The following is a 17990-nucleotide window of genomic DNA, read 5'->3' as shown; positions in this document are numbered from 1 at the left end:
GAAAATGAACTTTCAGCTCAGTCTGAGGTCCTAAGCAGTGGAACAGGTTTTCATTGAGGATATCTGTACTTTTCTCCCTTCAGCTTTCCCTTAACCCTGACCAGTCTCCCAGTCCCTGCTGCTGAAAAACACCCACACAACATACTGCCACCACCATGCTTCACTGTTGGGATGGTATTGGGCAGGTGATGAGCGGTGTCTGGTTTCCTCCAGACATAACGTGTAGAACTGAGGCCAAACAGTTTAAACTTGGCTTCGTCAGACCAGAAAATCTTGTTCCTCACAGTCTGAGAGTTCTTCAGGTCCTTTTTTTGCGAACTCCAAGTGAATTTTCATGTGTTTTGCACTGAGGAGAGTCTTCTGTCTAGCCACACTGCCAGAAAGCCCAGATCAGTGGAGGATTGCAGTGGTGCTTGTCCTTTTGGAACTTTGGATGTGGTCTCATCTCCACACAGGAGCTCTGGAGGTCAGTCAGACTGACCATCAGGTTCTTGGTCACTTCTCTTACTAAGGCCTTTCTCCCCTGATTGCTCAGTTTTGCAGGGCAACCAGCTCTTGGAAGAGTCCTGGTTGTGCCAAACTTCTTCCATTTGAGAATTTTGAAGGCCACTGTGCTCTTGGGATCCTTCAGTGCTGCAGAGATTTTTTTGTAATCTTCTCTAGATTTGTGCCTTGCAATAATCATGGCTCTGAAGGCAGTTTCTTTGACATCATGGTTTTTGCTCTGATACAATATGCAATGTCAGCTGTGAAGCCATTTATAGAGAAGTGTGTGCCTTTCCAAATTATGGCCAATCAATTTAATTTAATGCAGGTGGACTCTAATCAAGGTGTAGACACATCTCAGCAATGATCAAGAGAAATGGGAGGTACCTGAGCTAAATTTAAAGTGTTGTTACAGAGAGTCTGATTACTTATCCAATTTGATATTTTAGTTTTTCCTTTTTAATAAATTTAGACATTTCTAAAATTCTATTTTCAGTTTGTCATTATGGGCTACTAAGTATAGATTAATGAAAAAAAAAAAAATTTCAAACAACTGTAGTATCAGGTTTCAGCATAACAAAATTGAATAAAAGAGAAGGGGGTCTGAAAACCTTATGAATGCACTGTATAAAATGATGAAAGTGTACATACCTTTAAACTGATATTGTATTCTGTGAAGGCCAGAGCTCGGCATATCAGAAGTGTGCTGACCCTTTCTATTCCTACTAATAAAAGCTCTTCTTTTGCTCTCTGTCCCTCCCTTATAGAGATTTTAGTAATTTCTTGTCTCAATGACATAAGTGAAAGTAAAGTGAAATTTCCTGAATGGGGGACATGGAGAGCAAAAAAATCCTGAGAGGTATTCCATTCCTTCCCCCACATGTTATCAAAATAAAAACAAAGGATTTGACCGAATTTCTGTCTTAAATGTTATTATTTCACTAAGCTAATACATTTTAATGATCAGGTACATAAACATTCAAAACAGTGAATGAAATCTGCTGGGTTAGATCTGGCACAAGAGACAATGGCTGTACAGTGGAGTATGTCACATGGGTGTATGACTACATAAATTTTTTTTTCTTCGTAGGAAACCGTCCCTACATCTTCCTCACTTCCAGAGTTCATCCTGGGGAGACCAATGCCAGTTGGGTTATGAAAGGGACTCTGGAGTTTCTTATGGGCAATAGTGTGACTGCACAAAACCTACGGGAATCCTATATTTTTAAAATTGTTCCAATGCTAAACCCAGACGGAGTGATCAATGGAAAGTAAGAACTCCTGTTTGTTTTTTTATAATGCTACAGTGCCTTGTGTTTATGACTGTTTGTATTAACTTTGACACATTTTCTAATTTGTTTACCATGGGATGTTTACTTCAGCCACTAACTCATGTAGAGTATAGAGTATAGTATTTAATTAGTAAACACATTTCGGGTAGCGTTGGTAGATGAAATATCTGATTTTTTTTTTTCTGGTTTTGGTAAATTTTGGAAGTGTCACCTGTAAGATGTATGTGAAAAAGCAATATTGTGGCACCTTAAAAAACCTAAATCAGTGAATAACATCAGAAAACTGTAAATGGTTCCAGCAATAGTAACAGCTGCCCCTAAATGGTGAAATATACTTGTGAAATAAACTTGTGAATAGGTAGGCGCTAAATCAATAAAACCTGTGACAAATGATATCAAAATAATCTCACAGCAACATAAAGTGACTTAAAGTCCCAAGCAAAATATGTTAGAGATATAGTGAATGACAGTCCCACCTATCTGGGGGTTGTTATCCTTGGTTCCTTGGATCCATATTCCATATTAGAAGACCTGGAGGCCCGGTTCATGAGCACTTGCTGTTGGCTGTCAGCTTATTGCATGACCATAAAGCGCTTTTTGACCACTTTAACCGGGGTCAATAATTTCTGGTAAGTGAGCAATTCACTTACTGCCTACACGTGGTGGAAAAGAAAATCTTTTGATCTACGGGATAATATATAATGGGACTGTCATTCACAATATCTCTAACATATTTTGCTTGGGACTTTAAGTCACTTTATGTTGCTGTGAGATTATTTTGATATCATTGTCAAGTTTTATTGATTTAGCGCCTACTTATTCACAATTTTATTTCACATCTGTAAGATGCAGTTTAAAGTGTTTCTATGCTTTTTTCTGTGACCGGTTAGCAAAGATGGGTTGTGGAAGCAACACTAAACACCACTTTAACCCCTTTACGCCGGCCCCACACAAATGTGCGGCCTCCCGGCATCTGGACCTAGACGCCGAGCGGCCGCACATTTGCGTTCATGTAGCAAAAAACATATGTGCTGAGAGCGTGCGCCCTCCGGAAAGGTCCCAGTCCGCTCTTTTGATCGGGACCTTTCCCGATCATGTGACGCGTCGTCACGGCGGTCACATGATCCCTAAACCACGCCCCACCCCACCTCCCGGCGTCTGAAACTCTTAAAGGGCCGGGAGGCGCCGGCAGGAAAGGGGTTAAAATTACTGTTCCCCAAATTGAACCCTATTACAGAAGGTCTAATGGAAATTGGATGAGTCTAATGATAATGTGTTTGGCTTAGCTGGTAAGGGTGGACAGGGATTAACATCATTGTGCCAAAACATCCTAAATAACTAGAGAAAAATTGTATAGTAGGTTGCGCTTGCCTTCCACAGATATGTCTGTTCTGGCATATCAACTTCTCCAGTACTGCAAGTAAATAAATAAAATGAAAATTGGCAGTGCCTACCCTAATAGATGTGCATAAAGCATATAAATATAAATGTATCAAACTGCAAATGAATATAATAAAATAGAGCACTTTCTGAATCAGTGATCAAGCGCAACTATGCAGAAAGGATGAGCTTGGGTTCAGATCGAGGCTGGTAAGCTGTATTTCTAAGCCAATCAGCTGAAGGTGAGAGATTTTTCACCTTGCAAATGTATGTATACAAAGGAACTGGGAAATTACCTATTCACAAAGGAGCAATATTGGAGTCCCACTCGAAGTTGGGAAAGGCATTATTAGACCTGGTTGCTTACAGATCATATTGGAAGGTGAGCGCAATTTTGAATGGTGGTGGGAGTTTTATTTATATATATATATATATATATATATATATATATATATATATATATATATCTCATTGGCAATAACATGGATGATGGAGAACTGACACAGTGAATTTATTGATGGTGAAGAAGTGATAACACTGAAGATTGGGAATGATATTTTTTTTGTTTATGCAACACGTGTATGAATTATATTTATTTCACTATGTTTTATTAAATTAATTTGCAGTTTGATACATTTATATTTATATGTTTATGCACATCTATTAGGGTAAGCACTGCCAATTTTTATTTTATTTATTAGCACAGTGTGTGGGAGCACGATTTTTTGGTAGCAACCAATTTTAGTTTATCTTTTAGAAAAATGTAAATAGAAATTGTTATTATGCACTATTAGGATCATTGTGGTAGCGCGGGATACACTATTTATTATAGTACTGCAAGTAGGATGTTAATACAGTATTGTCTTCTACCAGTAAACAGAGTTTAAAATACCAATTCTGGTTATACACACACATTTTTTTTGTATGCCTGAGGGCTGAACAGTGCAGGTGGAAGGATCACCTGCTGCAGCTATTTGATGACAGGCTCTGTCCGGTGCGTGTCAGAATACCCAAACAGCAGCTGCATTTGATTGGATACAGCTGCTGTTTGGCTGGCGGTTTTCCACCCAGCTCCTTCAATTTTTCAGCCAAAGCATGGCAGGTGAAAGGTGGCTGACGATGCCATCCACTTAGCAAATTTCGAATGGTTCCTTAGGAATGGGAAGAAATTTGCATAGTGTGTAGCCAGTTTAATGAGGTCATTGAAAGATTAATTCTGATTGGTTACTGAGGATAATGACCTGTGCTGTTGCCTTATTAAAACCAAGTTCTTTGAAGGTACTCCTAGTACATCCAATGGAGGAGATTTACTAAAACTGGTGCTCTCAGCATCTGGTGCAGATGTGCATGGTAGCCAATCAGCTTTTACCTTCAGCTTGTTTAATTAAGCTTTAGCAATAAAACCTGGAAGCTGATTGGTTTCTATGCAGAGCTGCACCAGATTTTGCACTCTCTAGTTTTGGTAAATGACTCACAATGTGTGAAGCTAGTTTGTTTTCAAGTGAGATTGTGCTGCTGTAAATGTATGTGCATAATTATATATTAGAATGTTACCCCAACATTTCATATTCCAGAAATGTGCCTGCTGTACCATGGACTTGTGTTAAAAGTATCCTGTTCTCTTTGCATTGATTCATTTCTGTGAAAACCCTGGTGTTCCTGCCAGTCCCTCTGCTTTCCTATTACAAACTGACTGCTCTAAGCATGGGAGCAAATCCATCCCAGCGTGGTCAGTTTTCTGTCTGTGCTGGGAGAACAGCCTACTTGTCCTCAAGTGATCAGACCTGTGCTGACATGCCCCCTGCATAACTGTTCACTGGGAAGATCAGTGTACTGCTGTTTGTCCACCCCTTCCTCTCTAAGCCCCTTATGCAGCTGACAACAGAAATTATGTTAAAAAAAAAAAGGTAGTACTTTTTTTCATATATATGCAGTATAATCATAAATGTTTTGCTTTGCATTTCTATTTTAAACTGAATGGGTTACTTTAACAGTTAAGGGTTCACATGTACTTTCAGCGCTTTGATTTTGATTTGTAACCACGACAATCTTGTTATGCTTTTCATCTATTTTCTCACCAGCCATCGTTGTTCTTTAAGTGGGGAGGATCTGAACAGGCAGTGGCAAAATCCTAATGTGGATTTGCACCCTACAATTTACCACACCAAAGGCCTTCTACAGTATTTGGCATCAATTAAACGAGCACCCTTGGTAAGTTTTAGGTTGTAGTATAGTACATGTAACTTGGACAGTTGTTGGCTGACCTCAGCCCTTCTGTACAGAAGAATCAGTTTATTAAAAGGATCTGTCATTTTGTACAATTCATCCATGTTTAACAAGATTCATCCCAGGTTTACCAAGAACCCTTGAACAGGCTATTGTTACAGGTTTTGCATTCCCCTACAAATCTATAGGAATGAAAAGCTTGCTTGAAGCAAGTCAGGAGGTCAACTGCATGTCAAATGCACCTGTCAAAGAATTCTGAATAATCTCAAAAGTATCTCAAGGTCATGTTTAAACTGATTTCCTTCAACACAAGCCCAGGAGATCAATGCAGGCCCTAAGGGTGTTAGAAGATGGATGCCAATTATGTGTGCTCTGTTATGTCTTTAGAAATGTAGACCATGTATTTCAGGCAATACTTATGGTATAGCAGTATGCTGTTAGTGTATAAATAAACTTGAGGGTTTTTAACCACTTCCCAAATCAAGCAATTTTTAAATTTTTCAACTACATTCTAATATCTGCATGCATTGCTAGAAAATTGTTTAAAACCCCAAAACCTTACATTTTATGAAAGAAAAATCCCTGTAGAATAAAATGGTGGCAGTTTCAATTTCACAGTCCTGTAAGAGTGATTGGGAGCTCTACTTGATAGCCACGAGCCAGCTGAACAGAACAGTAACAAATTGATAGCCCCTACTGCAGCCATGAGCTTGTTTTAGCACCTTGTTTACCAGGGCAAATATAGGACGCCACTTGGTAGACAAATGGTTAAGGAGGAGCTTCAGCCATGTCTGCATAAGTATAATCTGCAGCTACGAGTACTGCATCAGTGGATTTTAACAAAATAGGTACTTTATATCTTCAGTGTTGTCTTTGGCCCCAGGCCGCCATCTCAGATTTGGAAGCTGGCTGTGACTTCTGATGCATAGATTGTTGGAGACTGTCCTGAAGTCTCCTTGGATTTGTGACATATTCCAGGAGGTTGTGGGTGGGAGAGAGAGTGGACCCAGCAAACGTCATCCTCACCTAGGTTTGATATAAAGAAGTAGGAACAAGCAACCTTTGGAAAAGATACTTACCACCCTAAAAAAAAAAAAAAAAAAAGTTAACATTAAAGGGGAGGGCCTGAAATATGTAATCTTCAAAAGGTGAGTGAAGGTCCTCTCTAAGCGCTCTATGATAAAAATATAGTCAAGCTCATACATGGTAATTTGCTTGGTAGACTTTAATTTCTAGTCCTTATGATTGCAAAAACTGAGTATACTCTCAGTCTGCATAAGCCAGAGCAAGAACAGTACAGTTACCAACATTTAAGTTAAGACTATTCTACTTTTATCTACCAAAAGAGGAAAAAAAATAGACCTATTTTAAGGTATGCTGGAGAGTTTGTTCTCTGTCCTTTTTGAGTATTTTATGGTTAATATGTCGGTTAGATTTTTTTCTTTTGTACCCTTCAGGTTTACTGCGATTACCATGGGCATTCTCGTAAGAAAAATGTGTTCATGTATGGCTGCAGTATTAAGGAGACAGTATGGCACACAAATGCTAGTGCATCTTCTTGTGATATGGCGGAAGAGAGTGGCTATAGGGTGAGTACATACATTTAATGTGATATTGGGCTTAGCTAAGAATATACAGTAGTCCAAAATAGCAATCTGTTTATCCACACCTTTCAGCTGTGAAAGAGTTTTACTAAACTTTTGACCATGAGAAATTCAGTTCTCTGGGTTACTGAACACGATTGCAATTTGGTTCTTAAAAAAATGATTACGTACTGGTACATGGCATCCCATCAGATTCACATTTTCAGTGGCCCAACTGTTTTTACTTCAATTTGAATTCGTTTTTTTTTATTTGTTTAACTGTACCAATTACCTAAGAATGTTACCATATCCAGTATTTCTATAAATAATGCCTACATTTACCAATTTACCTTTTTTCTTTTTATTGAGTGTTTTATTCAGTTAACCTAGTTTGCTAGCAATATTATAATACTCTTTAGGAGACTGGCCTACTGTAAACCTGGGGACATTACAGCGCCATGAATAGCTGTGGTGTTCATCTACTCATAATACTTTTTTCAAAAATAATACTTTTGCTATTTTGATTGTTCAACCTTGGTTCCAATGAAACATTTTTTTTGGTTTGGCTAACTATTGGTTTTAGACACATACACATTTAACATACTAGGCAAACCTGTTAAGCACCTCTAGAGGTAATTGTAAAGCACTTAATATTTTGTAGATAAGAATCCTTTAAATATTTGAGAATCTGTCATGTTTGGGTTTATAAATGGTCACTCTTAAATTTTTATAAAGCTGCAAAAATATATTTATACATACAATGTTTCTTTATCATACAGTACAGGATTCTGGAATCAATTCATAGACCATGGGTTGTATACTGCAACCTTCAGTTGATTGGACACTGTCATAAGCTACGCTGGGTCCGTCATGTGGTGTCCCCATTTAACCCTGTCCACTTTATGGGGTTCCAGTTTTTTTCTAGTGTCCTTAGGTGATTGATGCCTTTTCTTCTTGAAGAACAATTTCCTACTATCTTCACGCTAGATTTTAATTGCCTCCTTCGATTGACACTTCTATCAATATCTGACTGCTTACTGCCTTTATGGCTCAAGCACACCTTGGAAACCATACCCATACTCCGCAGGGCTGGCCTGTAATGTATGCGTTTTGGGCACTGGATCCTGCATTCTGCACTCATGCTGGCGTGTAGTGTAGATGTAGCAGACCTCATGGTGCCGTAGTCCATTGCTACGGCACCCAGACCTTGTAGACCCCTCTGAGGGTATGCCCACCGTGATGGGACCAGCGACGTAGATATGGTAAGACAGGTTTTTCTTGTATCCCCCTCTACATACCAGGTCCTGTCCGACATGTCTTTAAGGCTCTGTAGTATACACTATATCCTTATCCTGTGCTATACACACAAGCAACTCTACGGGCATGGGTGTACAGGGACTTGCACTCTTATTATTTCTCCTAACTGTACTGTAATAGGTTACATTATTATAGTGTTCATATTTGGCCTTTTTCTTCCCACCTCCCAGCTGGAAGTTCCCTTTTGGCTGCTGGCTTGTGCTTATAAGACTTTTGGCTGTGCATTTCCAGCTGCCATTTTCTACCGATAACGCAAGCTGATCCTTTGCCACACCACCTGTTGTCCGACTCAGTAATGAAGCAGCCATTGGAACTCGGTTAGCTCCTGAATCAATGTGACTTCTTCATACTGGACATGCTGAACCCCCCTTAATCCACATCCGTTGTTTAAGTACCCCATAAGGGAAGACCCTTGTATAGCAGTGAAGGATCACAGATGCTTAGGAACGAGAAGAAATGGTACAGACAGCAGTGAATAGGTAGTCAACCCAAATCTTTAAATTTTCAACTTTTACTTTCAGCTCTGCTATTCTGTGTGGGTGCCATGGAGAACCTGAATCATCTCCAGAATGTCTTTACATTCTCTGCATTTGCACAGGATGCCTATGGCTTAAAGCCTGGGCAACTGATCCAGTGTGGGAAAAGATGCCTTCTGTGCATGCCCTTCAAGGGCTTGCTTCTCTTTGGCAAGCCCCTCGATGAATACATTAAGGTAGCTACTGATTGAAGAGGGTTCAGGCCCCATTATCCAGCCTCACAATTCACTCTCTTTACCTTTTGCTGAATATGCACAATTACTCCTAATTGCTGTCCTCTCCTTCCCTCTCTAGTTCTTCTCAATTTCTACTCATTTTGGAAAAAGAACAAGATTTTTTAACCCCATTTCAGTGGGTGTTTGCCTCATTTCATACTCCCGAGAAGGTTTCCTGGCTTACTGACCCCTATGTAGGAACGACTGTCCTTGAAGGCTCACATACCACATTGCACAAGATGCATTGATATAACCCATTTTAGTAGTGAGGCTTCCACCAGGTCCTCCCTGACATAGTGATTTGTCTAATCTATTGTTAGACCTACAAAGACTTGCATCCAAAAACATTATGCCAAGGATTCTGTTCCATCCTAGCAAGGGCAGTTTGTGGGTTATTTTCTATTCCTGTCCATGTATTTCTGTTCACCTTCTCTTGTTGATATGATTGACTCCTTCTATTTACTATGTCATTGGAGTTCTATTATTGGCATTTTTTCTCAACCCCAGGGATAACCAGGAGGATCCCTCAGAGTTTGTGGCTATAAGCCCCTGAACACCTAAATTCTATCATCCGATACCTGACTGCTTCTGCATTCCATACTCCCTAAAGGCTGTGGTACTGTTTTACCTAACATTTTATTATCAGGGTACTAACATCTTTCACATACGCTCTTCAACACAGAAATCCTGTCTGCGTCCTGCTTCTGATTTGTCCAAAAAATGTTTTTTTATGTTGAGATCTTCTCGTCACTAGCAATTGCCCATAATAAGAGCTTTTTTTTTCTTTCATACGTATCTTTATGCAACCTGGAACCACGATGACCCTGTTTTGCCATGATATGACCTCCCTGGCTTAACCCTCTAGGCTTGTCCTGAGCCCCAATGCACCCTTTCCCATCCTTTCCATGGCTACAGTACAGTACACTTTGGCTGTTCTGGGGCAAGGTGTTTAGTCTGACCTCCGCTGCCTAGGTGTTGACCTTGGTGTGGGGTGATTTATTGCCAAATAGTATCGGAAACAGTGCAGTTCACCTTTTTCCCAGGGTTTCTTGTATTGTTCCCCTTTCCTTCCACCTGTGGTCCATGGCAGCTGCGGCACTTGAGTGCTGTTCTCAGCCAGCCTTCTTAGCCTATGAATGCACAATTTCCGAATATTCTTACTACCCATATATTCCCTATGTTAGCACATTTACGTTGGATGCCTCTGTTTACATCCTCATTCAGACAGCTTGATTCCCCTACTCTGTAATCTTTTGGTAAAGCGGCTCCACCTAATGGTCTAATAGAAAATCTCACCCTTATTTCCCTTCTCATCCTTCATTCTTTATATACACTATATTGCCAAAAGTATTGGGACACCCCTCCAAATCATTGGATTCAGGTGTTTCACTCACCTCCATTGCCACAGGTGTATAAAATCAAGCACCTAGGCATGCAGACTGCTTCTACAAACATTTGTGAAAGAATGGGTCGCTCTCAGGAGCTCAGTGAATTCAAGCATGGTACCGTGATAGGTTGTCACCTGTGCAATAAGTCCATTGGTGAAATATCTTTGTCACTAAATATTCCACGGTCAACTGGTTAGTGGTATTATAACAAAGTGGAAGCAAATGGAAACAGCAACTCGGCCAGAATGGGGTAGGCCACGTAAAATGACAGAGCGGGATCAGCTTGCTGAACCGCACAGTGCGAAGAAGTCACCAACTGTCTACAGAGTCAATAGCTAAAGACCTCCAAACTTCATGTGGCCTTCAGATTAGCATAACAGCAGTGCATAGAGAGCTTCATGGAATGGGTTGCCATGGCGGAGCAGCTGCATCCAAGCCTTACATTACCTAGTGCAATGCAAAGTGTCGGATGCTGTGGTGTAAAGCACGCCGCCACTGGACTCTAGAGCACTAGAGATGTGTTCTGTGGAGTGACGAATCATACTTCTCTGGAAATGCGATGGACGTGTGTGGGTTTGGCGGTTGCCAGGAGAGTGGTACTTGCCTGACTGCATTGTGCCAAGTGTGAAGTTTGGTGAAGGGGGAAGGGGGTGGAGGGGGGAGTTGTTTTTCAGGGGTTGGGCTTAGTTCGAGTGAAGGGAACTCTTAAGGTGTCAGTATGCCAAGACATTTTAGACAATTTCATGCTCCTGACTTTGTGAGAACAGTTTGGGGATGGCCCTTTCCTGTTTTAACATAACTGCACACCAGTGTACAAAGCAAGGTCCTGACTTCAACCCGACGGAACACTTTGGGATAAATTAGAGCTGAGACTGTGAGCCAGGCCTTCTCATCCGAAATCAGTGCCTGACCTCACAAATGCACTTCTGGAAGAATGGTCAAACATTCCCATAGACACACTCCTAAACCTTGTGGACAGCCTTCCCAGAAGAGTTGAAGCTGTTATAGCTGCAAAGGGTGGGCCAACTTAATATTGAACCCTATGGACTAAGACTGGGATGGCATTAAAGTTCATGTACATGTAAAGGCAGGTGTCCCAGTACTTTTGACAATATAGTGTATCTTGTACTGGCCATATTTATGTAATTTCAGTTAGAATTCTGTGACCAGGGGCGGACTGAAAACTCATGGGGCCCCCGGGCAAAGGGGATCATGGGGCCCCTGTGTCCTCACCCACACTCAAACCACACCCAAAAAAGCCTATGAAAGGTACCCGGGGCATCTCATGGGGCCCCCTACTTACCCCGGGCCCTCGGGCAGTGCCCGTGTTCCCAAATGGTCAATCCGCCCCTGCCTGTGACCCATTTTCAGCAGAATACAGCACTTATTATGTTATGTCAGGGCTGCTCCCCTTATAATTGTATGTGAGTGTAAGTCATTATGATGGGGTAGATCCATGACTACCTATACTCTTAGGATGCAGGTTGAATAGTGACATTAACATTGAATGGTTAGCCATGACATCCATTGAGATGCCTTCTTTTCTGACCTGCATTGCAAGATTTATCTGAAGTCTGGATGCTGCTGGCAACAGCTCCACTTTTCTTCCTTTACTATTTAGGCCAGTTAACTATGATATTATTTGTGTATGTATGTCACAACAGAGGTTAGATTTCCATGGGTACATTTCTTGTCTGCAGCAAATTATTAAACAGACAGCAGTTTGTCCTTGACTTTTGGATTTTGTTGAACATACTGTAAATTTGAAAATCAATTTTTCTGATAAAAAATACTTGCATCTTTACTGTACATTAAATGTACACAAATGTATTCTTGATATTATCTGTGAATTTACTGTTTTTCCAGACTCTCCCTAAAGTTCTTAGCCAGATTGCTCCAGCATTTTGCATGGCCAGCTGTAGTTTTGTGGTTGAGAAATCCAAGGAATCTACAGCCCGTGTAGTGGTGTGGAGAGAGCTGGGTGTCCAGAGAAGTTACACAATGGAAAGCACGCTGTGTGGCTGTGACCAGGGGAAGTACAAGGTAAGAGTTAATATGAATAGTGTGAATAGAAGTGTTAACAGCTGACCTGCACATTTGGCTACTGTATCTTTCACTGCAGAGCCTGGCTTAGAGCCTAATGTATACAGTTCATACAAGTTAATTTGTAAATGTTAAAATAATAAACATACAGTTGTGCTCAAAAGTTTGCACACCCATGGAGAATTGGTAATATACAGTATGTACCATTTTTAAAGAAAACCGAGCAGGCAAAACACATTACTTTTGTTTCTTATTTCTTATGGTGTTCATATTCAACTGTAGGTCATAACAGAATGGCTCAATCATAAGACAAAACATGTCAACAAGTAAACAAATGATGCCCTGTTCAAAAAGTCTGCATTTCCCTTAGTTTTTAATAGTGTGTATTGCCCCCTTTAGCATCGATGACAGGGTGCAGTCTTTTGTAATAGTTGTCTATGAGGCTCCAAATTCTTGCAGGTGGTATAGCTGACCATTCATCTTGGCAAAATGCCTTCAGGTCATGCAAAGCCTTTGGTCTTTTGTACAGAAGAATGCAAATTGCCTGCCAGTACTTTCTCATAACATGCTGCATTCATTTTGCCAACGATTTTTACAAGATTCCCAGTGCCTTTAGAGCTCGCCCCCCCAAAACATCAGCAAGCCACCACCATGCTTCACAGCGGGGATGGTATTCTTGTCACTGTAGGCCTTGTTGACCCTTCTCCAAACATAGCCCTTATGGTTGTGACCATAAAGCTCTATTTTGGACTCATCACTCCTGATTACAGTGTGCCAGAAGCTGTGAGGCATTGGCGCAGTAAAGACTTCTTTCTGGCAACTCAACCATACAGTTCATTTTTGTTCAAGTATCGTCATATTGTGCTCCTTGAAACATCCACGCTGTCTTTTTCTAGAGCAGCCTGTATTTCTCCTAAGGTTACCTGAGGAGTTTTTGGTATCCCAAACAATTTTTGGCAGTTGTGGCTGCAATCTTTCTTGGTCTACCAGACCTTGGCTTGGTATCAAGAGACCCCTGAATTTTCAACTTCTTAATAAGTGATTGAACAGATCACTCGTGCCATGCAGGACTCCTGCAGACCTGTCCGTGTGTCAGCTTGCTTGTACCTTGTATGGGAAAGCCGATACTTACTGACAGGGAGAATCAATGAACTACCACAGCGCCATGGTAGTTAATTGAGAACTACAAGCTGACAGCTTCAAAGGCTGTTGGACTTGTAGTTTCCCATTCACAGAACTCTGTGAATGAGTGACATGGCCGGGTGGGTGGAGCCCTGCACAATCGCATTAAAAAAATAAATAAATTGACAGCTAGCAGGGGGAGAAGATCCCCCGCTAGCTGTCACAATTGGGGGGGGGTGGTTGTTGGCTGGTCCTTTCATAACATGTTACACCCTTAATAGGGGTATAACATTTTATGAAAGGTGAACTTACCTTTTAAATAAAAGATTTTTGTTTTATGGCACAATCCATCATATTTTCAATATGAATGTGCAAAATTTCACGAATTCTGCCAGGGTATGCAAACTTTTGAGCACTGTAAATCAAAATAAAAACTTTCCCCCACCCCCAAGTTGCAGCGAGCACATCAGATATTCTGTATGACAAGCCTGTGAAGAAGGTCTAAGATGTGGTGATCAAACATGGCCAGAGGGATTCAGTCCTGAAGAGCTGGCCAGGGGTCTTTGGTATAGCTCATGATGTCCACCAAAAAAGAAAAGAAGGGGGCAGGAGAACCCTTACAGTGATGTAGATTATTTAAAAAAATTATAAATTGCTTTAAAAAGAGTAAAAATCATGGAGAGTAGTTTCGTAGTATGAGGAGGAAAGCTAAAATTTGACTTACATCTGGGGTCGAAAACATGCAACCTTCAAAGCGCACCAGTGGAGAAAACCTCTCTCCATGCAGGGTCAGGATGGTTGGTCTCTATACCTCAGGGGTTCCCATCCTGGGTTTTCAGGTGGATACACGGAATTAGTAAGAGCAAGAGTCGGAAGAAAAAAAAAAAGCAGTGGTCCATCGGCTGAGGCGCCCGGTATGGTTTGTCTAAAAATGGGAGGATGTCATCTGCTTTATTGAACATTAAATGTCTTTATTTCACCAAATAAAAAGGGATTCATGGCTTTAAATTGCCACTTCCTCAATTCAGGGTGATAGCACTGATGTAGGATAGATCTCGTGGCTCCATGAGATCCACTCTCATCAGATGATATCACGATCGCTCTACAACAATGTTATCACCCTGAACTGAAGAAATGACAATTAAAGCCAGCAAACATGTTTTATTTGGTGATTTAGGTTTAAAGTAGACATGTGCCAAGATCACACATACTAAATTATTTACATGATCTGAACTAGCAGTAATTACCTTTATAACAAGACCTCAGTCATCTCTGTATCTGTAGGCATTGTGAAGAAATGTAATTCTTGAAGTTCCCAACACATGCTTAGTTTTTTTCTTCTGTGATTTAGGATCTTCACAGGCTGCCAGGTGTCTGATAAAAAGAATCAGCAGGTGTTTCTAAGCTGTTAATAACTGACTAAAACTGACTTTAGAATCTTTGTTGTGACCTTTTAGAAGGAACAACTTTGAATTAAAAACAGCTAGAGGGGTCAGAGATGGCTTGTTTAACCACCAGCCTACAGGGCACTTATACCGCCTTCCTGCCCAGGCCAGTTTTCAGCTTTCAGCGCTGTCGCACTTTGAATGACAATTGCGCGGTCATGCAACACTGTACCCATATGAAATTTTTATCATTTTGAGACAGATAGAGCTTTTTTTTGGTGGTATTTACTCACCTTTGGGTTTTTATTTTTTGCTAAACAAACCAAAAACAACTGAAAATTTTGAAAAAAAAAAGTTTTTTCTTAGTTGTTATAAAATTTTGTAACTAAGTGATTTTTCTCCTTCACCGATGTGCGCTAATGAGGCTGCAGTGATGGGCACTGATAGGCTGCACTGATAGGTGGCATTGATGGGCACTAATGAGGAGGCACTAGTAGGTGGCACTGATGGGCATTGACAGGCATCACTGATGGGCACTGAAAGGCAACACTCATATATGGCACTGTTAGGCGGCACTGACTGGCACTGTTAGGCGGCACTGACTGGCACTGTTAGGCGGCACTGACTGGCACTGTTAGGCGGCACTGACTGGCACTGATAGGCGGCACTGACTGGCACTGATAGGTGGCACTTATTGGCAGCACTGATAAGTGGCACTGAAAGGCAGCTCAGATGGGCACTGATATGTGGCATTGATATGTGGCATTGATGAAGCACTGATGGGCATTGACAGCTGGCACTGCTGGGGCTACACTGATCATCAGTGTACATGTCCTCACTGTGGAATGCCGATTACCGGCTCTCCTGTCCCCTTGAGCTGTCAGCGTGACAGCTTGTGAGGAGAGAAATGCCGATAACCGGCATTTCCCTATTTACATGTGATCAGCTGTGATTGGACACAGCTGATCACATGACCGAGCCGACATCTTCGGCTCTTTCCATTGATCGGTGATCCGCTGTGTCCGAGGGACACAGCGCACCACCGATCGCAGCACTGCACGCTTAGAGTGGGAGGACGTCATATGACGTCCTCCAAGAACGAGAGAACCGCCTTGCGCCTGTCATTTCCTTATATGGCGGGTGGGAGGCGGTTAAAGCTCTTTTAGTGCTTTGTTAAGAATATATAAACCACTTAATGTCCATAGTCTTCGCGCAGGCACTCTTATTATTATTATTATTATTATACAGGATTTATATAACCCGAACAGTTTGCTCAGCGCTTTACAATATAACGGGAGACAATACAGTTCAATACAACAGGGTTAGGACTTGAAAAACATGTAATAAATAAACCAAGGGGCGCCGTCACACCATCAAAACAAAAATATAAAATAAAGGGAAGCAGCTCTTTACAGTGTGAAAAACTCTCAAAATTCATCATTGAAAGAAGGTGCTATTCCCACTTGTGATAAAATAATGTTACTCAATATCTTACAAGAATGTGTATAAATCCATAAACTAAGTAAATAATTGCTTCTGTAAATAATACTCAATTTACATCTTATATTTCATAGTGTCCAAAAAAAGAATAGTCCATTTAATGGTTTTCCATAAACCTTCACTCCGCTATGTTCCCAACACCCATGTAGAATTCCACACGATGACAAATCATCACATGCGGTATGATTAAAGGCTTACCAGATCTCCATCTATTTATGCATATCATATAACCAAAAGGATTGACGTCACCAAGGTCTTCTTATTTTAGACATTGTAGGACTGGAATACTCGCATAGCATAAATGCACACCACTCAGCACTGACATTCTTACTGTCTGAGCTGATGTGCATTCCACAGGCTGAATCCAAATCACGGGAAGTGACGTGTACGAGGACCAGGAGTGACAACAGCGGCCAGGCCTTATGCATTTATACACTTGAAAAACAGTTTATTCCACAAAGTAACATTTGATGAAATACAGTCAGGTCCATAAATATTGGGACATCAACACAATTCTAACATTTTTGGCTCTATACACCACCACAATGGATTTGAAATGAAATGAACAAGATGTGCTTTAACTGCAGACTGTCAGCTTTAATTTCAGGGTATTTACATCCAAATCAGGTGAACGGTGTAGGAGTTACAACAGTTTGCATATGTGCCTCCCACTTGTTAAGGGACCAAAAGTAATGGGACAGTTGGCTTCTCAGCTGTTCCATGGCCAGATGTGTGTTATTCCCTCATTATCCCAATTACAATGAGCAGATATAAGGTCCAGAGTTCATTTCAAGTGTGCTATTTGCATTTGGAATCTGTTGCAGTCAACTCTCAAGATGAGATCCAAAGAGCTGTCACTATCAGTGGAGCAAGCCATCATTAAGCTGAAAAAACAAACCCATCAGAGAGATAGCAAAAACATTAGGCGTGGCCAAAACAACTGTTTGGAACATTCTTAAAAAGAAGGAACGCACCGGTGAGCTCAGCAACACCAAAAGACCCGGAAGAACACGGAAAACAACTCTGGTGGATGACCAAAGAATTCTTTCCCTGGTGAAGAAAACACCTTTCACAACAATTGGCCAGATCAAGAACACTCTCCAGGAGGTAAGTGTATGTGTGTCAAAGTCAACAATCAAGAGAAGACTTCACCAGGGTGAATACAGAGGGTTCACCACAAGATGTAAACCATTGGTGAGCCTCAAAAACAGAAAGGCCAGATTAGAGTTTTCCAAACGACATCTAAAAAAGCCTTCACAGTTCTGGAACAACATCCTATGGACAGATGAGACCAAGATCAACTTGTACCAGAGTTATGGGAAGAGAAGAGTATGGAGAAGGAAAGGAACTGCTCATGATCCTAAGCATACCACCTCATCAGTGAAGCATGGTGGTGGTAGTGTCATGGCGTGGGCATGTATGGCTGCCAATGGAACTGGTTCTCTTGTATTTATTGATGATGTGACTGCTGACAAAAGCAGCAGGATGAATTCTGAAGTGTTTCGGGCAATATTATC

The 17990-nt window shown here is 41.0% G+C and overlaps 1 protein-coding gene and 1 long non-coding RNA gene across 4 annotated transcripts in view; one reads left to right on the top strand and one right to left on the bottom strand.

Moving 5' to 3' along the window:
- LOC149436004 (uncharacterized) overlaps window positions 1-17990 on the bottom strand; it is a 132204-nt gene that overhangs the window by 13853 nt on the left and 100361 nt on the right. The window lies entirely within an intron of this gene.
- The window catches only part of AGTPBP1 (ATP/GTP binding carboxypeptidase 1), a 208424-nt gene that overhangs the window by 144512 nt on the left and 45922 nt on the right, over window positions 1-17990 (top strand). For all 3 annotated transcript variants that reach the window (XM_089662110.1, XM_089662111.1, XM_089662112.1), the window contains 4 exons: window positions 1577-1757; window positions 5240-5369; window positions 6842-6973; window positions 12290-12466. In XM_089662110.1, coding sequence (XP_089518236.1) covers window positions 1577-1757; window positions 5240-5369; window positions 6842-6973; window positions 12290-12466 — 620 coding nt within the window. The remainder of the gene's footprint in view (window positions 1-1576; window positions 1758-5239; window positions 5370-6841; window positions 6974-12289; window positions 12467-17990) is intronic.

Source organism: Staurois parvus, unplaced genomic scaffold, assembly GCF_062004578.1.
Source record: "Staurois parvus isolate SC_StPar_1 unplaced genomic scaffold, SC_StPar_1.0 ptg001432l, whole genome shotgun sequence".
Classification (NCBI taxonomy): Eukaryota; Metazoa; Chordata; class Amphibia; order Anura; family Ranidae; genus Staurois; species Staurois parvus.
The sequence above is the reverse complement of the archived record's forward strand: the minus strand, read 5'-3'. Positions and strand labels throughout refer to the sequence as shown.